We start from the raw sequence: 21885 nt of genomic DNA on the forward strand, positions 1-21885 counted from the left end.
TTTGTCAATCAAAAAGACAGGTTTTGATCTTAAGAATTGTTTTTTTGTGTTCAGGAACACATTGGAGAGAGCATGCAGTGGTCTAGCTGAGATCCCACAGGACACATCCTGCTCCCCTCAAGGCTGCATGGCAAAATTCCCAAAAAGGGGAAGTTGTTCCTTTAGGAAACCTTCCTCTTTGTCAATCAGATACTACCCTTTCTGAGGTGCCAGTACAAAAGCATTCATACAATGTATTGAGACTCCCAAATAGAATGGTGAATGAAAGTGACATTCTCATCCTATTTGTGATTCATAATGGGGTGCAAAAGCCCTTTTGTGAGAGAAAATACATTTCTGACTCGAGAAAGGGGTTTGATAGATTTTAAAATGAAAGCTGTTTCGTGGTCACAGATTGGGTGTGCGACGTTTTGTGGTCACAGAGTGGGTGTGTGAATTGTAAACTTTGTTACGTCAAAACACTCTGGTAAATGAGGCCAGGCTGCATGACCGAAGTTACAAACTGTAGGTTGCCATAATTTGTTTCCTGGACAGTTGGTTTGACAAGGGCCACAGTGGATATATTTTTTGTATTTAACGGAAAATTATGGAGCACGACGCTGTGCCAACATTGGCAGCGCCGCGCTCCATTATTTTCATAACACAGGAATGCACTGTATCTAATTGAATATGGCGCACCCCTGTGTTGTTTCCTTCACTGGAGGAAAATTGAGCTGCCTAGCGCCAACGCAGGCATCCTTGCACCATCGATCAAGGATGTCAGCATTGAGGGAGTTGATTGTTTATGTTTGGGAAGGTGTCCCTTCCTGCACATAAACAATCATTTCATAATGATGCTTTGGCACTTCTGTGTGTGCTGCAGAATGTGACGTTCCGGTGGCGCCAAGGGCAATGTCTAAAACATTTGTTTGAGCTTTAACATTTAAATTACAAAACACAAGAGGTCAGTCACAGTGTTTTTTATATTTAAAAACACTGATGGAGGAAGAGTTGCGATCTAATTATACATTTTGGCTAAGAGATGTGATGCTACTGATATAGAGAAACATACTTACAGTTGGCGATATGAGAAATACAGAAAAGCTTGACTTTTACATGAAGTTTTGGCAAACATTTTATACTTATGTCTCTGTGAACGGAATTATACTTGCCACGTTGAAACTCTGGGGAATGGACCGGGCATTTTGGGGAACACATTAGGTGGATTTTTGCCAGCAAAGCTGGCAGAGGCAGTGTGCTCTTTTAGAAAATTGGAACTCATATTTCTCTGTCTTTGCAAGCTTCATTTAGTCTGCCTTTGCAGATGCCAAATTAGTTACACAGGCTCCTGCGGTGGGACATATTAGTATTCTTCCAAATCCAAAGATTCTGACACATTACCAATGGATTGCATCACTATCCCTTACTCCATTTTACCAATCAATACGTGGGAAAATATAATCAGAGCAAATTTTGCTATTTGATTGGGGTGCATTGAAAAAGACTGCCAACCTTGCCACGTTTATGCACAAGTGCCAAGACAAAGTACTGCATAAAGTCGCCTGAAGGAGTTAAGAGTTGAATCTTGACCTCTAGAAAGAACTGCAAATTGCCAGTCTGAATCCTTGCATGGTCCATTCAACCTTTCATCTTGCCGAGGTTGATGAACCATTAAATTGTTTAAAAGTTTAATATTATTAACCTATATGATAGAATGACAACGATGGTGATGATACTTTCGACGCTCGGGTTAGAAACCAAATTGCTTAATGTAGTGAAAATTGAATTAGTTCAGTCGAACCAAGTATGAATAGTTGACACATATTTCCATATTTTCTAATCTTCATTCTGAAAGGCTAGTGAATAAGAAACGTTTATTTCTGAAGAGGAAGCTTCAAAATGTTGATGAATGCTACTGTAAATTAACATTAAACAGGAGGAATGATCAGACCAACACCTTTATATAAAATAGTTGATGTCATTTTTGAAGTTATTAAATTTATTTTGCAAAATACCTGGTAAATGAGTTAGATGTAATACAATATTAAAGGTTAATGGGAAGGTCGCTGCCTTTTGGCACTTGAACATACAAATCAGTAAGTATTGATATACTTGTGCCAGTCTCGTGCTACCTGCATGAATATGAGTGAACTGTCACTATAAACTTGTAAGATCATCACCAATTTTAGAAGAAAAAAGGGTTCAATCAACTGCAGATGCAGCCTGAAATGAGAGGAAGACCTAGAGTGTAACAGTGTCAGTGACCATCACTCCTGATGGAATTATATTAACATAAAGTGCAAGGTAAAACTTATGACTAGGGTGAATGGAATTATGTGATTGTGCAGCTGAGGTGATTTTTGCATAATTGGAGATTTGCTGCATGTGCCACATAATCCATCATCTGCATATTTTAACAAAATATATTTCTAGCTGAAAAGGCTCAAAAGTTACTAAAATTATAGTAACATGTTCCAGTGCAGTTGAAAACCATTTGCAAAACTGGACTGGTCACCGGTTTGTTGCTTAGTGCTATATTTGGGTGTTAATCTGTCACTAATGATTTGCAACCAATGCCCAGACAGTATTACCAAACTTAAAATAATGAAGTAATATTACAACAAAATGTGCTGCCTTATGCTGTATAATTTGCATTTTCTTGCCACATAATCTACTCAACCCTGCTGTATAATTTGTCCCTCTCCTGCTGCATAATTTCAGAGGCCCTGCTTATGATCAACAGGTTCATTTTTATATCTTCATGGACTGCTAGAGTGGGTGAATTTATAACATAATTTAAAATCCAATCAGACGTTATGGAAAACTACCACTAAGGTGTATCTGACTGAGAAACTTGAGCAAAAGTCACAGCAAAATTATTTTGTCCTAGGTTTAAGTCAATCAATGGTATGGAAATTTACCAAAACAATTAGGTATAATATCGGGTTGGATTGGTCTAAAGGTCATTTTTGGCAAATGTGGGCCATGTTTTTAGCTTTCTGATTTGCTACTAGGGGCCATTTTTATGGTGGTTTCTGGGCCTAATTTCTGTCCCAGCCTGACACTGGACATCCGCAAAGACTAAGGGCCTCATTACAACTTTGGAGGAGGGTGTTAATCCGTCCCAAATGTGACGGATATATCACCAGCCATATTGCTTCCTCCTCCAAAGTTGTAATCAGGCCCTAAATGTATTAACTTTTTCTGTTAATGCACCAGCACAAGAATTGAAGACAGGAGAGCACCAATGCTAGAACATCTTCAATATGTTCTACATTTTCTATCACCTGAAAGGGATATTTGCCCGTGGGACTAAATGAGTCCAATGGACAATGCCGTATCCAGTATTCATAGACAACAGTCATGGACTGCAGTCTCAGTTAAGCATGAAACCATGTCACACCCATCCCCTTTCAAAACGGAGATGAAGTAAATGTATACACTTTTCGATCATGAAACATGGCAACTGTTGTACAAGTTACATCAAGCTACTTAACACTTGGCCCATGGGGTGCTGTCTGACAGCGACCCTCTACCATCCTGGAATGGAAAAAAACGAACCTTTTTGAACATACAGCAGCATCCTTAAGCAGCTACTTTGACCCAGTGAAGGGACTGTCTCACAATAATCACTACTGTTTACCTATCTATCTGTGTTCGAAGGAAATTGTATCTCATAAACACTGGGATGGGTTTGTGTTGCTTCCCCCACATTAGCAGTCAGTTTCAATCGTTTCGCTTCTCAAAACACCTATAGTCACTTTTGACACAAATTGATGTAACTGCTACGGTAACAGGATACAAAGCTACATTGCTTCCCCTTAATTCTGGTTTCATAGCAAGGCAGCTACAGCTACTTTATACCATTCTGAAACTGTGCTACAGAGAATTAAGACATGTACAGTCTCCATTGATTTAGTTTCTTCTCCAGTACTGTTATAATTATCCCTGTATTTCAATTGACTACTAGGTTATGCCTACATATGTATGTCTGTATTATGTTATGTACTTTTAGAAGATCCCCAATAAGTTTGAGAAATTCTTGCCATTGATTAGGTTGTTCCTTGTGAGGAGAGTTGCTGTGATGTATTCTTAGGCTAGCCAGGAGATTTACATGTCTTTGGTTTGGGGGAAGCCAATAACCTCCATACCCATGATAACTGATCAGAAATGTCGATACCTCTTGTTCTAGATTTATATCTGTAGTAATCTGTCAGCTAAAAATCTCTGGTGGAGCAAAAGTTATGTGAGGGACATATTTTTCAAAATGTGAAGCAAAAGGTACAGGACCTCCTTTAAAGTTGGCATTTTGGGCAGCGGTTTTGTATATGGCGCTGTGTGTTTTGTAGTTGTTGTGGCCTAGCAAGGGGAGCCAGTAAAGCTCCATCAGTGTTGTGATCATATTTCTTTGGTTAGAAGGAAACATCAAATAATTGTATTTAGATTGTGGTGTGATCTAAATGTGGTTAATAATAAAACTGTGCACCAAGCACTAACAGAGGTCAGCAGGTCCTAGGCATGATCAGTCAAGCATTTTTAATATTTTAAACATACCTAACATTCATGAAAAGACATGCTGTGAAGTTTTGGTCCCCATTCTTGAGCTTCACAGCTCATTGCTGTCAAGTGATACGCTTCAAGGATTCTACTATGGGATTCTTGATGTGAGTGTTCTGCTGTTCTGTAGTGCTGGTAACTGATCAGTAGGTGACAGGGAAGAAGGTGCTAATGATATCTCTCCTGTACACAGTAACTCTCCCTGCACGCATTGTCAGTCACCTGGAAGAGGATAGCAATGCCACACTCCTTTGAGAGAAATGTACAGGTTAATACATTAAAACAGTTATGTTATCTTATGTTGTTATGTTATTCTATGTGTATTTGTAAAGGGCACTATCACCCATGAGGATATCCTGGCGCTGAGCAGGTATGTGTTCCTAGCCCAGTCTATGATAGATTGGTCAATTGAAAAGCCAGATCTTCAGCTTCTTGTGGAATTCAAAAAGAGAGAAAGAGGAGGCTCTGATGCTGAATGGGATGTGGTTCCATGCTTTAGAAGTGATGTAAGAGATTGCCTGTTCTCCTTATTTGGTTCTGTTTATGCAACGGATGTGTGTGTATAGGAGTCCTGTCGAGTGGAGGTGTCTAGGTGGTTAATGGAAGGAGATGTCACTGCTCAGATAGGTCAGGCCTAAGTTGTATAGTACCTTGAATGTGTGTGTGCGGAGTTTGAATTGAGTGTGTTTGTGTATCAGGAGCCAGCAGAGCTCACTGAAGTGTGGTGTGATGTGAGTTCTGTATGTGAGGTTGAGGATGAGTCTGGCTGCTGACTTCTGGATGGTTTGTAGTTTTTTAGTGAGTTGCTTAGTGATCCCAGCATAAAAGGTATTCTCTTAGTCCAACTTGCCGGTGACTGGAGCGTGAGCGACAGTTTTTCTAGGGTTGCTTCGGAGCCATTTGAAGATTTTCCTCAGCACCTTCAGGTTCAGAAAGCAAGATGCATTGATGGTGTTGACTTGTGCAGTTATGTCCAGTTTGCTGTTGATGATTATTTTGGGGGTCCTGGTGTTGGTTTATAGAATTCATTTTATATCAGGTTACATTTTGTGACACTTATAAGGAGCTTACAAAATGTCTGACCATCTGATGACCTGTGTTGAGCTTGCAGGGACTGCAAGGCCTTCAAAAATCAAGTAAATTATGAGACTATGGCAGTACTGCCTCTTAGCTTCAGTTGCAAAACATCTCATCAATCAGTAATATGGGTGTGGGCCCAAGTTCGGCTGGACACCAGTTGGAGTTCCATGGATATCTCTTCTTGGGAAGATCACTACTTCTGTCTTGTCAGTGCTGAGCTTGATACAGCTGGCTTTCATCCAGTTAGTGACTTTGTCAGGCAGGCTGTGAGCTTGTTTCTTTTACTGGGGATCCTGTCTGAATGGGAGAGTATGAGTTGCATGTTTTCAGCATAAAATAAGGTGTTGATGTTGTGTGAGTTGATGACTTTGGCCAAAGGGATCATGTATGTGTTGAAGAGGGAGCAGCTGAACAATGAACCTTGAGGCACTCTGAAGAAGAGTTTGCAGGTTTCTGAAGAGTGAGGTGCCAGGCTGACAGCCTGTGTTCTTCAAATTAAGAAAGAGCAGATCCAGAGAAGAGCAGGTACTTGGATGCCAGTCTGGTGCATGTAACTGAGAAGGATGGGGTGTAAGACCATGTCAAATGCTGCGGTGAGGTTGAGGAGAGTAAGGGCTGCCATTTTTCCTCTGTCAATGATCATGTGGCTATTGTCTTTGTCAGTGATGAGTGCTGATTCTGTACTGTGATTAGGCCTGAATCCAGACTGCGTGGCATCGAGCTGATGGTTGCTGAGGTGGTCGTTGAGGCATTGGTTGATTTGTTTTTCTAAGGCCCTTGCAGGGTATGGTAGGAGGGAGATGAGTCTGTAGTTGGAAAATGTTACTGTGCAAGCAGATGGTTCCTAGAGCAGGTGGAATGTTTCAAGCAGATTGGAGGTCCCTTGAACAGTGGTAGTGCTAAAATACTCCCTATTTTGAGAGATCACTGGGTAATTTTGGAAGTTAGATGAAGGATTTGCATAGGACTGCATGATGCCCAAAGTAAATTTATTTTCTACAACATAATAATGAGAAGAAATGACTGTGGTAAATTATGTATTTTGACAAATGAGTAATACACTTGACAGTTCCTGCTAATGCACATTTGGTAGGTTATTGTGTGGCTGTCTACACTCTACACATGTCTGTTTTGGCAAAGTTGTGAATGTGCCTGATAAATATGATCCATTGCTAGAGACATGCTGAATAGTGTCACGCTTTTTTAATGAAGAGACAAGTCTAATTACAGCACAATTGAAGGGGCAATAGTTAGTAAATTAATGTTGGCGTATGCAATGGCATAAAATAATAGCTTATCATGCAGCTCATTGCCTAGTTTCATCTTTAATTATTGCCACTCTGCACATTTACTTTAACTTTATGTGTAAGTCCATAATGCAATTTCAATTATGCATTACAAAAGTCATACTAATTGCAATCAATGTATGTATTACAAAGCTTTAAAACAACAGTTTGCATGGTTGACTAAATTTTGGGTGTGCATGTACCTACATTGCTATTTATGTATTTTTAGCAATTTAATCTCTCTTGGCTGCTGACACTCAGACTTTCGTATGTGATTATTTTGAATTAGATTAGGTTTAAGGAATATTTAGTTTTGTTTTTCGTCATGTGACTGAGTTAAAATTTGCACTCCACTTTATGTTGCTATCTTGTTATTTGCAATTTGTATATTCCACATGCCTACTAAATGAGCATTCTAATGCTAAAGACTCTAAACTCTATAGGCAGGGTTGATGGTAGAACATTGTTTCTTTATGTTAGGTGTACATTGAAGCATACTTTCCCAAGGTTTCATTACCTAGGGTCCAAATACACTTCTGTGACCCCCTCACCCCCACTTCTAAAGCACCTCAAATTGTTATAGGCATGCAAATTGAACAAACTGTATATCTGCCTTAGCTTATTTTCCAATATTAGAGATTATTTAGTCATTAAACTTACTAAACTTACTACTGAAAAATGATGCCAATTGGTGATCACTACCTCTGTCACTTACCGATTGTGACTGACCTCCTGCCTGCTGGGAAACACAAATCACAGGGGTTTAAAAATCAGATCGTTTTAGCAGAGCCATGCACATGTACCTTGCATTGGCATTGTACATAAAAGCTAGACAATCTCTTTGTCTACTTGTCTCATGTAGAGTTGACTCTTGGAACTCTTAGTAAATAAACCTTTCTGAATAAATCACTCATTTGTAAGCCCTGAAATGTAAACTATGGAACCACGTCACGTGTTTTGATCTGTCCCTAAATTGGCTCAACATATGATTGCTCATCTGTCTTTTTGAAACATTGATCCCATCTACATCCAGCTTAGAATACATTGCTACATTATGTTTGCCTTTGAGATTAGCCATACAAATTATATTGGCTATGCTGTGCTTCAATAAATCCACATCTGCTGGAGGAGCAGTTTCTCGCTGATTGAATGCTTCTCAAGTTGTGTTTGGCAGAGAACTATGTCAGGTTATGTGAAGCTTTCAAATGGTACAATTTTGATCCAAATGCACTCCATCCACAATTCTTTTCTGCCTTTATCATATTGTTCCTATAAAGGATCCCAGTGTTGTATGTGACATTAAACTGAAATCCAAAAATCACTTTGAATGTGTATGAACTTGTAATGCTTTTTTCTTACTACTAAAAGCTAGTCCATACTGCCTTCCTACCAAACAATTATGTTTGGTTGCTTTCAGGTGCAGGATATCTTAGGGATGCCTTTATGCTATCGTGTACACAAAACGTTATTTCTAATAGTGTAACCATCTTTAACTGACCCTGTTGCTGTGTCTTTACAACTTTCAAAGGCTGGCATAATTTCTGTAGTGCCATGCCTACTATGATGTCCAAAGATAACATTATATTGAACCCCTGTGTGAATTCCTTCCTCTTTACTTTATTTTCCCTTCTTTGTACTGAACCCCAGTTTGGGCAGTCAGATTGTCCAATCAACACTGAATGGCACTATTTTTTGTGAACCTTAATAATGCACCACTTATCTAGTTACCGCATCTGGAAGTATTTGGGTCTTGAGATACGTACTGTAGAACTTCCATTAGAACTATATTTCTCTATTCCAACGTGGAAAATATTATTTTCATGGCTACTGCTTTTTGTTTGGAAGTTTGGTTTACTGTTTCAGAGAAGAAAATCAAGGAATTAGTATATATTGTTGAATTTATTAACTTTCTGTTGGGACATGATTGTTCAGCATGTGGGAACTGGTAAGTGTAGCTCCTTAAACCCTGTGAATTATTGATACCAATCTTCTGTGCTATTGCATAACACTGTACCACATTGAAGAAGCAGGTCTTTTTGAGATAAAAGTACACATTCATCAGTACTAATGACACTACTTTTTTGCAATTGGAGACATCAAAAGCAATGCAGATAACAAGGCCTGTTATAAAAATGGAGCTTAATTGACTGTAATTGCTAATTTAGATTTATTCAGAGACTCACACGTAGCTACAACAGATTGAGTAGAATAATTGTAGTCTGATAGACAGTATCACGTCAGCAATGTGGAAAACCTAATGGAACTCAACAAAAAGACCACCCAATTGAAAATAGATTGTAATCCATTGGAACTTGCAGGATTTTCTCCAGATGTGTCCAGTATGTTCACTGTCCTTTTAATTATACTCATACTTTGGACACTCTTTCTTGTCTGAAAATGAGAACTTAATTGTAGTTTCAAAGAAATGTATAGAGAAATTCCAATTTGACATTTTTCACACATTGTCAGGAAGGCCCTTTATTTTAATATACATATCTGTGCCCAGCAATGGGTGTGGCATTTCCCTTTTCCCAGTGGCCATTAATATAACAACAAGACAGAACAGTGTGCACACTTTTTATTCAATACGGAGAATCTTTGTAAGGAATATACATTAAGTCTATAAATCTGCTGCTTCTTATAATCCAGGGTGTGAAACATAGTAAAAGAGAACCAACAAAGAGCTCAATAATTAAATCGATGGTTACAATTTAGAAAGTGTTTAAGGAGAGGGATACAATTCAGAGGGTGTTTACGTGCATTATGTTGGTGTAATGTGTTTGGGGCACGAAGGGTTTAAGGTTGTTTGGGTGTAATCAGGTTGAGTGAGCATGCCCTTTTCTTCAATTCTTTATTTCCAGCCTTCTTTTCCCCTGGTTTTAGTAGTGTGGTTCATGCTGAAGATGTTAAACTTTACAAATAAGTGGAGGGGGCCTCTTAATTGTAAGCACATTTTATATGGTGTAGAATGATATAGATTGAATAAACAACACTTAGCGGTACATCAATGTATAGTCATTGAATTGATTCGTCGCTGCTGATTGCTCACTAACTTTCCATACAGAGAACAAAATATCTAAAGAAATGGATAGAGCCAGGGGAACTTCTCAAATTATGGGTGGTAAGGGACCCTAGAGCAACCCGTCTGAAAAACGCGCTCAGTGTCATTTGATCCAATCTAGACTTTTATATATTTTAAATCAATATATTGCCTTGGATTTTGTTTCAGTGAGCCAATTTCTATGTAGTGATGGCAATAGAAGGGGAGATTGTAATTTCAATTTTTCTTAGTAATCTCTGTCAGTAGTTTATTGCTATACGTTTTGGTCCTCAACAGACTTTCGTGTAAGAGGCCCTACCTCGCCTTGAAAGTGTAATTGCTTTGCAATATTATGAATATATTTAAGTTTAAAACATGTTCATAAAAGGGTTTACATACTTGCCCTAAGACTTAATTAGAGTGATGTTGTAAAAAGGGAAGCCATTTGGTCTTTTGTTCACTCACGAAAAGTAGTTTGCAACGAATTGTGACATTTTTATCTAAAATATTGTTTCAAAACCCTCTCATACTTTCTTCCTCAATCACCATGTGTGCAATGGAAGGTACTTCTTTCTCAAGGATCATAAGTGCACTAGCTTCTGGGGTATGTATTGCGTTCTAGCTATTGTGTACAAATCTATTACCTCTTTGGAGTTAATAATACAAAATGTATACCACTGGCATAATATTGTTATGTTCTGACATGCAAACAGATTCTGGATCATCGACTGTGTACCCAATGAAAGGCAATGACTGAATTGCATTTCTCTGTGACTAGAATTTTTTTTAAGTTTTGGGGTTACGAACCACAAACTTGGAAAATGGACGGCATATTCAGCATTGAATTCCGATCATTGAAAGGTCAAGGCTGTATGGCACTGTCTCAGTTTTGCACATCCGGGGATGGAGCCCAAGAAAAGAAAAATATTTTATTAGATTTTCAATGTGATGAAGCCAAAAGGACGTTATTTACCCCCCGAGCTCCAGTGGCCCCCTCAGCCAGTACAGTGTGCGTGGGCAGAAGGTACCTGGTTGGGTCCAGGGGAGTGAGGGCTTCCCACAGGTACTTTACAGGTGGGCCCCCTTAAGCTTCGTACACCACTGTGATCAGCTTGGGATTCCCAGTGGACTACTATATTTGGTCACTCTCCAAGCCACAATATGCAAGCAGATTAACATTGTTGCCACATTTTCAGCTCCAGGGGGCTGTCACAGACATTTTACATTGCCAATGCAAACCAAAAGCATGGGAACACTTAGGGGCTGATTAGCAAGCCCCTTGCGCCTCCATAGCATCCTTTTTTTTACGCTATGGCAGTGCAAACAGTCCCCCATATGGCGCTGCATTTAGAAACTGGTACAATGGGATCATTGTGCCAGTTTGTAAGCCCTTGTGCCACATACCTGTGCAAAATATAATGTATGCAAAGGAGGCGTTCCTCCGTTAGGAGGCCCGCAGGAATGGCACAGTGAATCTACAAAAGTTCACTGTGTCATTCTAGAGTCATTTTTTAATGCAGGCGTTAAAGCGACTCTAGGCTGTTTTAAATGGGTCTCCTGAGCTTTGCTGGTCTAGCATCAATATTTTGGACACAAACCGCCACAACTGCATCAGAATTTCTGATGCAGCTATGCTAACGAGTGCCATGGTGTGCTGTATTGTAAATACAGAGCTACTATATGTCATTAGGGGGGCGCAGGGTGGCGCAAGCAAACTGGTGCATCGTGATTGATGCACAAGTTTGTTGTAAATGAGGCCCATAGTCTTTAACTAATGGGATGCACGGTGGGATAAAACACCAGACAATTCCTAGGAACACAGTTGACATTTGCACTCACCTTTCTACTCCCTTTATGTATAGGTGTTACGAAATGGAGGCCTCTGTGGAATTTCTGGTACATATATGAGAGTGTGGTCCCATGTGAATAAGGAAATACATTTGTTTTGTGTCTGCACAGTATAACACATGCTAACAATATGCAAATTTTGCACCACCCTGGAAGTCCCTCAACTTCTTCCTCTAGGACATGCTCTGGGAAGGGGCACTCAGGATTTATGGGCAGAAGAGAATGGTTAGCTTTCACACAAAAGCTACTTCTGCACTGATGCTAACAAAATAAGTGGCCATGCTGTGAAATATGTCACAAAAGTTGGTGCAGTTTGTTACTGCAAGCAGTCTCTTGAGAGCTCTCTATGTCATGAGAGTCTATTGGACCATGGCATTTCTCACAAGAAGGGATGCAGTTTGTAAATTCACCTAATATCGTGGGATCTTGCAGGCTCCCAATCCAGATTCAAGCACTGAACAGTCGCCAGCACAAACAGAAACTATTTCATTGAGAATTTATGTTAGTGTCCAGTTTTTAGTGACGCAGTGCATCAACCCAGTGTGTGCTGAGCACTCCCAGAGCAGCAAAAAGTGGGGCCATGTTCCCATTGGTACACCTCCTTTGTGTAATCATCATTCTGCCATCTGAAACTTCTAGTGTACCTAGCCGTATAATGTTCTCCGGAAAACATTACTTATGCTTTCTGTGACTAGCCACTGTTTCCAAAATATTTTTAAATCGTTAGGTTTACCTTTAAAATAGCACATACTTTTATTTAAAGACATTCTAAATCATATATGTTTGGTTTAAAAAGTTAACAACTAAATATAGTGTTGAATGTTCTTGGAGTCCCCTGAAAGCAATGTTTGACAAAATACATCAGAATGTTTCCTTATTATTTTTAGCTGTGGCCTTGGCAGAAGAGTAGCTTGTACATTGTGCCACAAACATTTCGAAATACGGCCAAGCATTGCAAACAATAAAACATTTTCACTGCAGAGCATAGATACAATAGGACATTCACCTGTTGCACAACTCGATTTGCTCCCATGGGGTTACTCTTATATAAAGAGCACATTTCTGACTATCATAGAATTTACAAAGCATTCTAGTCATGCTTCTGGGAAGCTGTGATTGGCACAGCCACTTAGGAGTACTCATTCGCATGAATAGTTGTACATTCAGAATCGTAAAACAAGTAGAAATTAAACTTGCTACTTTTTGATTCACCACAATTTTTTTTCCAATGCAAAATCCCTTCTCTTACATCACCACCATTTTTCAGGTTTCCACTTCCGTTTCCCTACTCTGAAACCTGGTTTACTTCTTTCTGCCTCTCCTTTTATAGGAGTGTCACCATGATATGCCCAGAACACATTCCTGTGAGAAAAGATGCTTATACTTAAAATTATGCCATATTTGGGTATCTTTACTTTCGACTAAATCCATATATTAAGAGCAAGTTAACATTTTGTGAATCATGAACTAGAATTTGCGCTCATACATAATGCTACTCTGGTGCTCAAATAGTTTTGTGGCTAGGGGAGTGAGTAGAGGATAATAATTAAAGGGTTGCTGCTCAGTGGACTGATCCCAAATTATCTGGACATTCGTTTTTTGTTTTTGGCAATGCATATTTTTGGCTTCCGAAAATATCTGCTGCTTCACATATCTATTTCTGGATTATTTTGCTGCATGTTATTTGCTTAATTGTTATGGTGGCATTAAAAATGTAATGATAGATTGAAAGCCAAAAAATAGAATGCATACGAAATGCCGACTATATAATTGACATTCCAATGTATATTTCAAAAGCCTACTTTACTACATCAGATGTTCAACGCAACCTGAAACTGTTCATTATCATTTAACTATCAACAACTTTTACACTAATTACCTTTTTGGAAAACATAAAAAGAGAACGCTGAAAATTAGAAAAAAAAACGAGTTTTATTGATATGTTTTACTCTGCTGGCAGACCAGAGCAAAGGTTTTGTGAACATTTAAAAGATGAAAAAGGTGAAGAATCCCAGAAGCGGTTTATCTTGAAGCGAGATAACTCTAGTCTTGATAAAGAAGACAATCAGGTTGGTTCTGAATTCCGGGGCTGCTGCCATTTGGTCTGTTTTGCAGGTGGGCTGGCTGATGTTATTGTTTCTCATTCTGCGTTTTTACTCTGTTTCGTTTACCCTACCTTTTTGGCATCCACGGGTCTGTGCCCAGCTTTTGTGGCTGCTTTGGCAATGGCGGTTTGTAGAGTGCACGTCTGATGCTTTGCAGTGCTGCCCTTCTTCCTGCATGCTGGAGAGGAGTGAGTTATTGGCCTCCAAAGCTGCTATTTATGCTCTGTCATTTGCTGTTCCCAAGTGCGTGTAAGTGCTTGTGTACATGTGTGGGTGTTTGTATGCAACATTTCCACAAAATGGGATTAAGTCTCACTAGCAACCTAGCCTTCAGCTGCACCCATAACACCTATCTACTGATGACGACAAAATGCTAGTTAGGGGAGTTAAAGATATCATTTATTTACTCAAGTTGCATTCAGAAGCAGCTTAGAAGCAGTTACATCCCGAAATGAAAAGAGCATTTTGCTGCAGCCATTTTTTTCAGAAATTGCTTTGTATGTATCAGGCTGTTCGTCTTGTTTGTGTTCCTTGTTACTTACTCGTTTGTTAGTTAATTCGTGGAACATTTAAGTGGACTGCTGTTGCTTAGTTATTTTACACCATTTTATTTTGTGCTTGACAACGAAGAAAGATCCCACCATGGTTTTAAGTATATACCTGCTGAAACCGATGCAGAGTTTATTAGCTTGGTCCAGGATAGATAAACTTCCCAATTGGTGTTAATTTGTGACATTTTAGACATTGGTAGGCTGTGCTTTCTTCCTGTTTTACTTTGCATAGCTTTCAGTACTGTATTGTACTTGTGCCAACCGATGGACATATTTCGATTGCTTCAACAAATACAGGAATTGCCCCCTCCCCCCCCCCAATCTCGTGGTCTTCCGCCTCAGGCTCATCCCACTAGAATAATGCCAGCATAGGTATATATAAGCGTTAATGTTTGCAGCTGCAAAACAAAACAATCAGTATGGAAAAACAAAAGAAAAGTTACTCTATCACTTTTGCATGGAATTCATGACCAGGACTATAGGAATGAGTGAATCTACCAAGCTATGAATAATACATTTTGTGAACCAATTTAACAATCTTTAATGAGAACATGCGCATGACTTTCATAGTGGTCTTTCAATGCCTTACCAATGTACAATTAAGTGCCTGCACAGTGAGAATAGCTTTCTGTTTAATGGTTTTCTCAGTTGCTCCATGGTGGTGCGGTGCCAATATGACTAGATGGTGCGGTACCAATATGACTAGACTCACCAACGAGGCAGCCCTAAACACAATAACACAATCAAAAGATACTTTGCTAATAAATATTTTGAAAACGGAGAATATAAAAGTGTGCCTAAAAAGTCGTAGAATGTGTTTGTAGGTAAATGTCAAGATCACACATTCTTACATTAACTGCATTGACACACTGTTCTGCAAGATGACACAATCGTTTACAGGGAAGAACATTTGATTTTATCACTAGACAGGCATAAAATCACTGAAGCCCAGAAAAAAAGTTTGAGTTACTACTATAGAGTTTCTTTTGCATTTGGAGTCTACTTTAGAATCCCTGTCTACTCCATCGCAAAAGGAAACCTATGACAAATGTCAGTTTTTTCATAGCTCTCGTTTAGCACTCCATCTCTTTTTAAATGATTCAGATGTTTTTTTCCAATAGGTGGACAAGACACTTGACTATGTTTAGCAGAAATGTGTATTGGTACCTCTACTCTTTGTTGACTCTTAGGCAAAGATGAGGCATTGGTATGCTTTAGACCCAGAAGTAAGGTTACCGGTTTTGGATTAATTAACCTGCTATAATAAAATTAGCGGAGTCTCATCTTAAAACCTGATCTACACATCTAGCCTACAGTATCTTACTTACCTATGTGGCTGAACCTGAACTCTCAAATTAGAAGTGTTCCACATAGTACACGTGCTGCATTTTCTAGTTGATGTATTTTCAAAACACGTAAGGGGGTTTCGGAACACTATTTTGTTCATGGCAGACAGTTTTAAAGTTTGTAAATTTCTCGAGAAAAAGAGCAGCCCTTTGAGGCATGAAAAGACACTCATAGTGACAATCGTGTGTTATATATAAGTGCAGAACAAGAAATGAAAGATACACCAACTATTTACGTGTACCACATGCACAGAGAGCACTGAAAGGAAAGGAAACAGCAGCTCTCTTTCTGCTCTGCCATGTCCTAAGTGCATGGCCCAACTTGTTGAGTTAGGAAGATAGCGCAGGCACTGAGGACAGTTCTCTTTAGTAGTGCTTGAATATTGCACGATCCCAAGTGTTGTGCTAACACTCCCTCCCCCTTCAAGGCTCATGCCCCCTTCAAGCATACAATGGCTTATGTTATGCACTGCTGTGACCCTACAATAATGACCAACACAGTTCAGGTTCATCTGCCTCTTGTTCAAAGAAAGCCTGCTAATAATGGGCCTAGTAGGGAGGTGCAGCTCAGTGGCACTTGCACATTCCAGCGTTACATTTTAGTCTCATTTTGAATAGGAATAAGAGGGTTTAGATGCCTAAGAGTATTCATTTTCTACCTAGGCATGTGCCATTTTCATTACCATAGACTAGGAGGGTGCAGGTCCAGTGGTCGAAAAACAACCAACTGTAACTTGAGGATCAAAGGTTTTAAATCTTAGTGGGTTCTACTTGTGCACCCATTTTAATTCTTATCCACGAATCCTAGCCTGTAACCTTGAGCAGGAAGTGGGGATTGCTGGCTGACGTGCATGAACTTTCAGGCGTTGCGTCTGTGTTTTTCACTGCAGTAACCTATATTTTGTACTCTTTGAAGCAAAAGTCCTTTGGTTGGTGATCAGTGTTATGACACGTTTGAAAAGAGGCCTCTGACCACGTGATACTTTCCTATATTCCAACTGGAAGCCCAAAACCACGCCCTGTGTAATAAACGCAATTTTAAATGGAGCACGTTATGGCGTTTTGTGATTATGAAGAACTCTAGAACAAAAAGGTCGGCATAATGCAGTGTACCAACTGCTTTTTTTCTCCCAGCTCATAAATTTGTACCAGTCTGTTGTGTGAGAACGAGCTCTGAGTCATTGCTGGTGCACAGATGGTGGAATGACACATGCTGCACGTGTGAAGACGCAATGCAGAACTTCTCCAAAAGCCCCCATAATGTGCCTGTGGGATGAACTTCCATCTGTGCATGACATATGAGCACAAGGCAGATGCACACATTAGCATGTACCTTTTCCACACCTTTGGCAACAGATGTCTTTCCTTTAACATAAATGTACACCTGGACTCTGATACATCTGTGAGTGTTCTAACAGACTGATATCGACAACTGCACTCCACACTGAAACTACAGAGCTTGGATCTGAGCAAATGTTTTTTCCTCAGCTTTATCCACTGTGAGCACCTGCGCATATGTGAGCTTTCTGTTTGACGTGGACAAACCAATAACATCGATGTTTTAAAAACAGTTTCAAGACTCGGAGTGTCCAACTCGTGACCATTAGAATATCCAAGCTAGTTACATTTACCCAAAACGGGTATACTCAAGCATACATGAACACACATTTGTAAGGGGCAAAATTTCTCTTTTCTGCCTCTGTATATTATATAGCTGCTGATTTAAATACTCAATTACAATCTGAGGCCAGGAGGAGAGCAGGGTAGAGTGTGCAGATGTTGCAAACTGCTTTTGTCACTTGGCCCTCCATGCACAAGAAAGCAGTTAGCATGTTCTGTTATGGGTTATCTCCCATGACGCACATTGGCATGGGGAAGAAAGGATGCTGATATGAAAAGGCTTCCACCACCTGCCCAGGTAACTTAGGGAATCAGCATTTGAATAGTGCAGGCCTCCACGAACCCATACATTTCCACCATTTCTTACTTTGGGCTGGGAATTTAAATCGCCCCCCCCCCCCCGCCTTTCATGCATTTCATAAGGGTGGGGCATGTGAGGTTGCCAGGTGGCGATTCCTTCCAGTACATCTCTCTGACAATTAGGGATGTGCTGGAGTCCCAAACATTTGCATGCAAAAATACCACAAGTAGAGATAGACAAAATGGGTATGTGAATGGGAAATAAAGAATTTAAATGGGATTTTTTTTTAAATAAAAGGTTCATAGTTATAAATTGTTATGCTATTGCAGCTGTCCAGGATCAAAGTTAGGCGCCTTTTGATTTACCTAATCCACTTTTTTTAAATCTCTCTTGTGTATGCTGTTGTGGGAGGTGGATAATGCGGCATCCCTCTTCATCCCATAATGTTTGACTAATTAAACTCTGCAGAAGCTCTGGTTTTACGAATACTACCAGTGCTTGGTTTGCAGCTCATCTGCCCAGTGTTTAATTTGAGCTGCTGGGCTCAGGTGGGGCCCACCGTCACTCATTTTGGGGGACTGAAAGTTATTTTTCCTCCAGAAACTTTTATCCAGAGCAAAGGAAAAACACAAATACACAAATGGGGAAAGGCAGTAACAAAGGCAGCATGCGGGGATGAAACAGAACCTGAAAGAGTGAGATAAAAAAGGATAGAGTGTGTGGTGGTGGATTAAAGAGGCATGTGATAGAATTAAGAGTATGTATCCTTTCTATTTGGCACCCCAAATTTCGAGAGTGTCAGCCTCTGGCTTCTGAGCAAAAACTTTGGCCTCAGCACTTTTTTCCTTAATAAATTAGGCACTGTATGTGTCTATCATCTGTGGAACGCATATGCCGTTGGGAAAGCCCGCACCATGGGAACAGTGCCTGTGAGGTGGATTTTCTGCAGTTCTGTGCCATATTTTGCATACAAAGTCTTCTGGTCGAAGTTATTGGTTTCGTATAACTACTCTGCTAAAAAAAAGATTGACCGACTTTACAGCTTGTTCAATGTCCAATTTGACTTCTAAGCACCTATTCTAGGGCTTCGAACATATTCCAGTGAGTTTAGGCAAGGAAATGACATACTGGAGTATATCTTGAAGCAATAACAGAATATTAGCAGACCTTGAAGGTTAGTAATGTGGATGTTATTTTTGAGAGCACCAAAGAAACAGAGGGGCTGATTTAGAGTTTGACGGACGGTTTTACTCCGTCACCCATCCTCAGCATTATGATTCCATTATATTCAATGGGAATCGTAATATGGCGTACAGGGTATCCGTCACGTTTGTGACTGAGTAACCCATCCGCCAAACTCTAAGTCAGGCCCAGAGTTCGGAGCATACACTTTTGATGCAGTACTGATTTCACTTCTACCGAAGACTGTCAAAAGCACTCGATTAACAAACATATATTAATTTTTATTAAAGTTAGAAAATTACACAGTATGTAGTTAACATTGTGTCAGATGGTGAATGTAACTCCCTCATGTCGCTACCCATACCCATGATGTGTTTATTTTCATTTATGAATTGTTAATTTGTGTTTTGCGTCATTTCTTGTCAAATGTATGTTGTCACACTGACCATAGATATATTCTCCATATAGAATCAAAGACCAGTTTGTCATTTCTCACTGGCCATTCCATTTAGTCATCAAAGCACCTTCATTGTTTCTTGTCCCAATAAAATGTTCCATCTTGTCTCTGTGCCCATGCAGCGTGGGGTTATTTCCTCTCTATCGCCCTCACACTCAGAAATCCGAACATTCGCAGCTGTTTCTTCCCGCCAAAGAACAGAGACCTGTTCTGTATGTGGAACGATGCCCGGAGGGCCGGCTCTTCCACGAGCCGGCTCTCCCCGCTCTCCCGGGGTACACACAGGGGGGCCACTCATGCTTCATGTGCATTACACCACCTCACAAAATGGAGGCCCGCCGTCATTTTCATGCTTCATTTGTTTAAGTGAACATTCATTATTCTACGCTGACAGCTACTTAACTGCGGTTTTTAACAGCTCAACTTGTATAACCCTCCTGATTTTTTTTCTGCTCAGCAAAATAGAATGCATCCATTTAGAGATGACAGACGAAGTAAATCAATTGAAGAGAGAGAAGAAGAGTATCAGAGAGTAAGAGAGAGAATATTTGCACAAGATGTGAGTAGTTGTTTAAATTGCCTCTTTAGTGCCATATCTTCATCAGTAGTCAGACAGCATCCTCCCCCCTCTGACATTGACAGTGTCACTGCAATAAGAAAGCACTTTGCAACCATTCCTTAGGATGCTCTGTCAACCGAATGTGCGACACTGCAGTATTTGAGCCGATAAGCTATGGCTGCAAACCCAGGCGTGTGCATGTGAAGGAAGTAACAGGTTCTATGTTGCTCAGAGCACTCCATCATGGTTCCCCTCTAGAGTACAATTTTTACAGATTCTGCTTTCCACTGCCTTTAGGGTACTTCGGATTTAATGTAAGATTTAGTACTGGGCGGCTCACCAGCAGTGTCATCATTATGATGAGAATTTGTCACATATACTTGGGGGGCACCTTAGCGCGCACTGTCTGACTCGCACTGCTAGTAAAACACTGTCTGTGAATATTAAGACTGATTGAAAAGCATAGTTATATATTGTTGAATGTTTTGTCGCACTCCGAAAATTCCCTCATACAAAAGTATAATTCAGTATAACTTTTTAAGCAAACTGGAAAATGTTTGTACTATGTTCACGCCAGTTAGTTAAGACCATACAATTAGGAGTGTTTGGGATATGGTTTCAAGGACTCTCAATCTCGCCCCAGTCATGTCTTGCTGATTTCGATATCCTAGATAGGCTCCTTTTTTCTCTCTGCTTTTCCCATGTTCTGGTATTGCATGTGCCGCACTCCACTGACCACTTTTCAGTGGGATCCTAGTAAAACAACAGCAAGGGACAGCAAAAGAGTAAAGTTCATGTAGAGAACATGGGGGGCATATTTAATGGCCCGTAGCGCCTTTCAAACGCCACATTAACATAATTTTGTTTACGCTGATGTTGCATCAGAAGGCCAAAAACGCTGCGCCATATTCACAAAGTAACTTTGTAACCCTTTGCCCTACATTATGCCTGCGCCAGGCATAATGTATGTAAAGGGGGTGTTGCCCCATTAGGGTGGCCGAATAAATGGCTCAAGGAAATATAAGAGATTTTCTTGCACCTTTTCTTTTCCGCACTTTTAATACCTGCTCAAAGCAGGTGTTAAAAGGAGGCTTCCATTGGTTACAATGGGCCTCTGGGTGATTTGCAGGATTAGTGTCAGATGTATTTACGCTAGTCCTGCAAAGCGCCGGACTGGTGTAAAAAATTATCTTGCATATTTTAAATGCGGTGCACACATGGTGGCTTTGAGTGGGATGCTATGGGTAACAAGAAAAGTGGTGTCACACTGTATGCAGTGCCTTTTTTCCTAAATATGCCCCATAGTGTCTGTATTGAAGTGGCTCTGTCTCATTTCCTTCCTCTCCAAAATGTGCTGCTTTTTCCTAGTCACTGCATGCCAAATGTAGGGGTAAGTCATTGCCACTTCTTTAAAGCACCCATTAAAGCTGGGTGCTTCATTGAATAGGGCTTCACTTAGCAATACCCTGGAAGAGGATTGTTTCTCTGCAACACCTTTTCCCCAGGGCCATGCAAATGAGAGACCCCGGTGCAGTGAAGCAGGTGTGAAACATTCCCCATTAGTATGACTCAGTGAGAATGGATCTGTTTCTGCCAATGTGACTCACTGCATACGATACCCACAGCACCTGGGTGTGGGAAGTTATAACATGTCCTAATTTAAACGTCTCTAATCTTAGAATCCCCGAAATGACAATATATTTGCATTGGCAGTGCTTGAAATGGAAAAACAGAAGTGCAGGTACTCTGTATCAGAGTGCCTGCTTGTTTCTGAGAAATGCTGGTACTCTCCAATGAAAAGTATTACGTTTTTCTCGAGAAGAGCAGGTACCCTCCCTCTCAAGTTAAAAAAAGTGCAGGTACTCAGTACCGGACACCACCGGCCCATTTAAAGCACTGTGCATTGGTAAAGCTGTGCTCCTTCGCTCTCTGACTTTTCATGAAAACCAAAAAGCTACATTAATTCTATTATGC

The 21885-nt window shown here is 40.1% G+C and overlaps 1 protein-coding gene across 8 annotated transcripts in view; it reads left to right on the top strand.

Moving 5' to 3' along the window:
• Positions 1-21885, top strand: part of ARPP21 (cAMP regulated phosphoprotein 21) — a 309256-nt gene that overhangs the window by 97182 nt on the left and 190189 nt on the right. For 5 of the 8 annotated variants that reach the window (XM_069214895.1, XM_069214912.1, XM_069214885.1 and 2 more), the window contains exons 10-11: positions 13751-13859; positions 19810-19911. The exons of 1 other annotated variant lie outside the window; for it this stretch is intronic. In XM_069214895.1, the coding sequence (XP_069070996.1) occupies positions 13751-13859; positions 19810-19911 (211 nt within the window). The remainder of the gene's footprint in view (positions 1-13750; positions 13860-19809; positions 19912-21885) is intronic. 2 more of the 8 variants (XM_069214929.1, XM_069214938.1) reach the window with 1 other exon arrangement.

Source organism: Pleurodeles waltl, chromosome 2_1, assembly GCF_031143425.1.
Source record: "Pleurodeles waltl isolate 20211129_DDA chromosome 2_1, aPleWal1.hap1.20221129, whole genome shotgun sequence".
NCBI lineage: Eukaryota > Metazoa > Chordata > Amphibia > Caudata > Salamandridae > Pleurodeles > Pleurodeles waltl.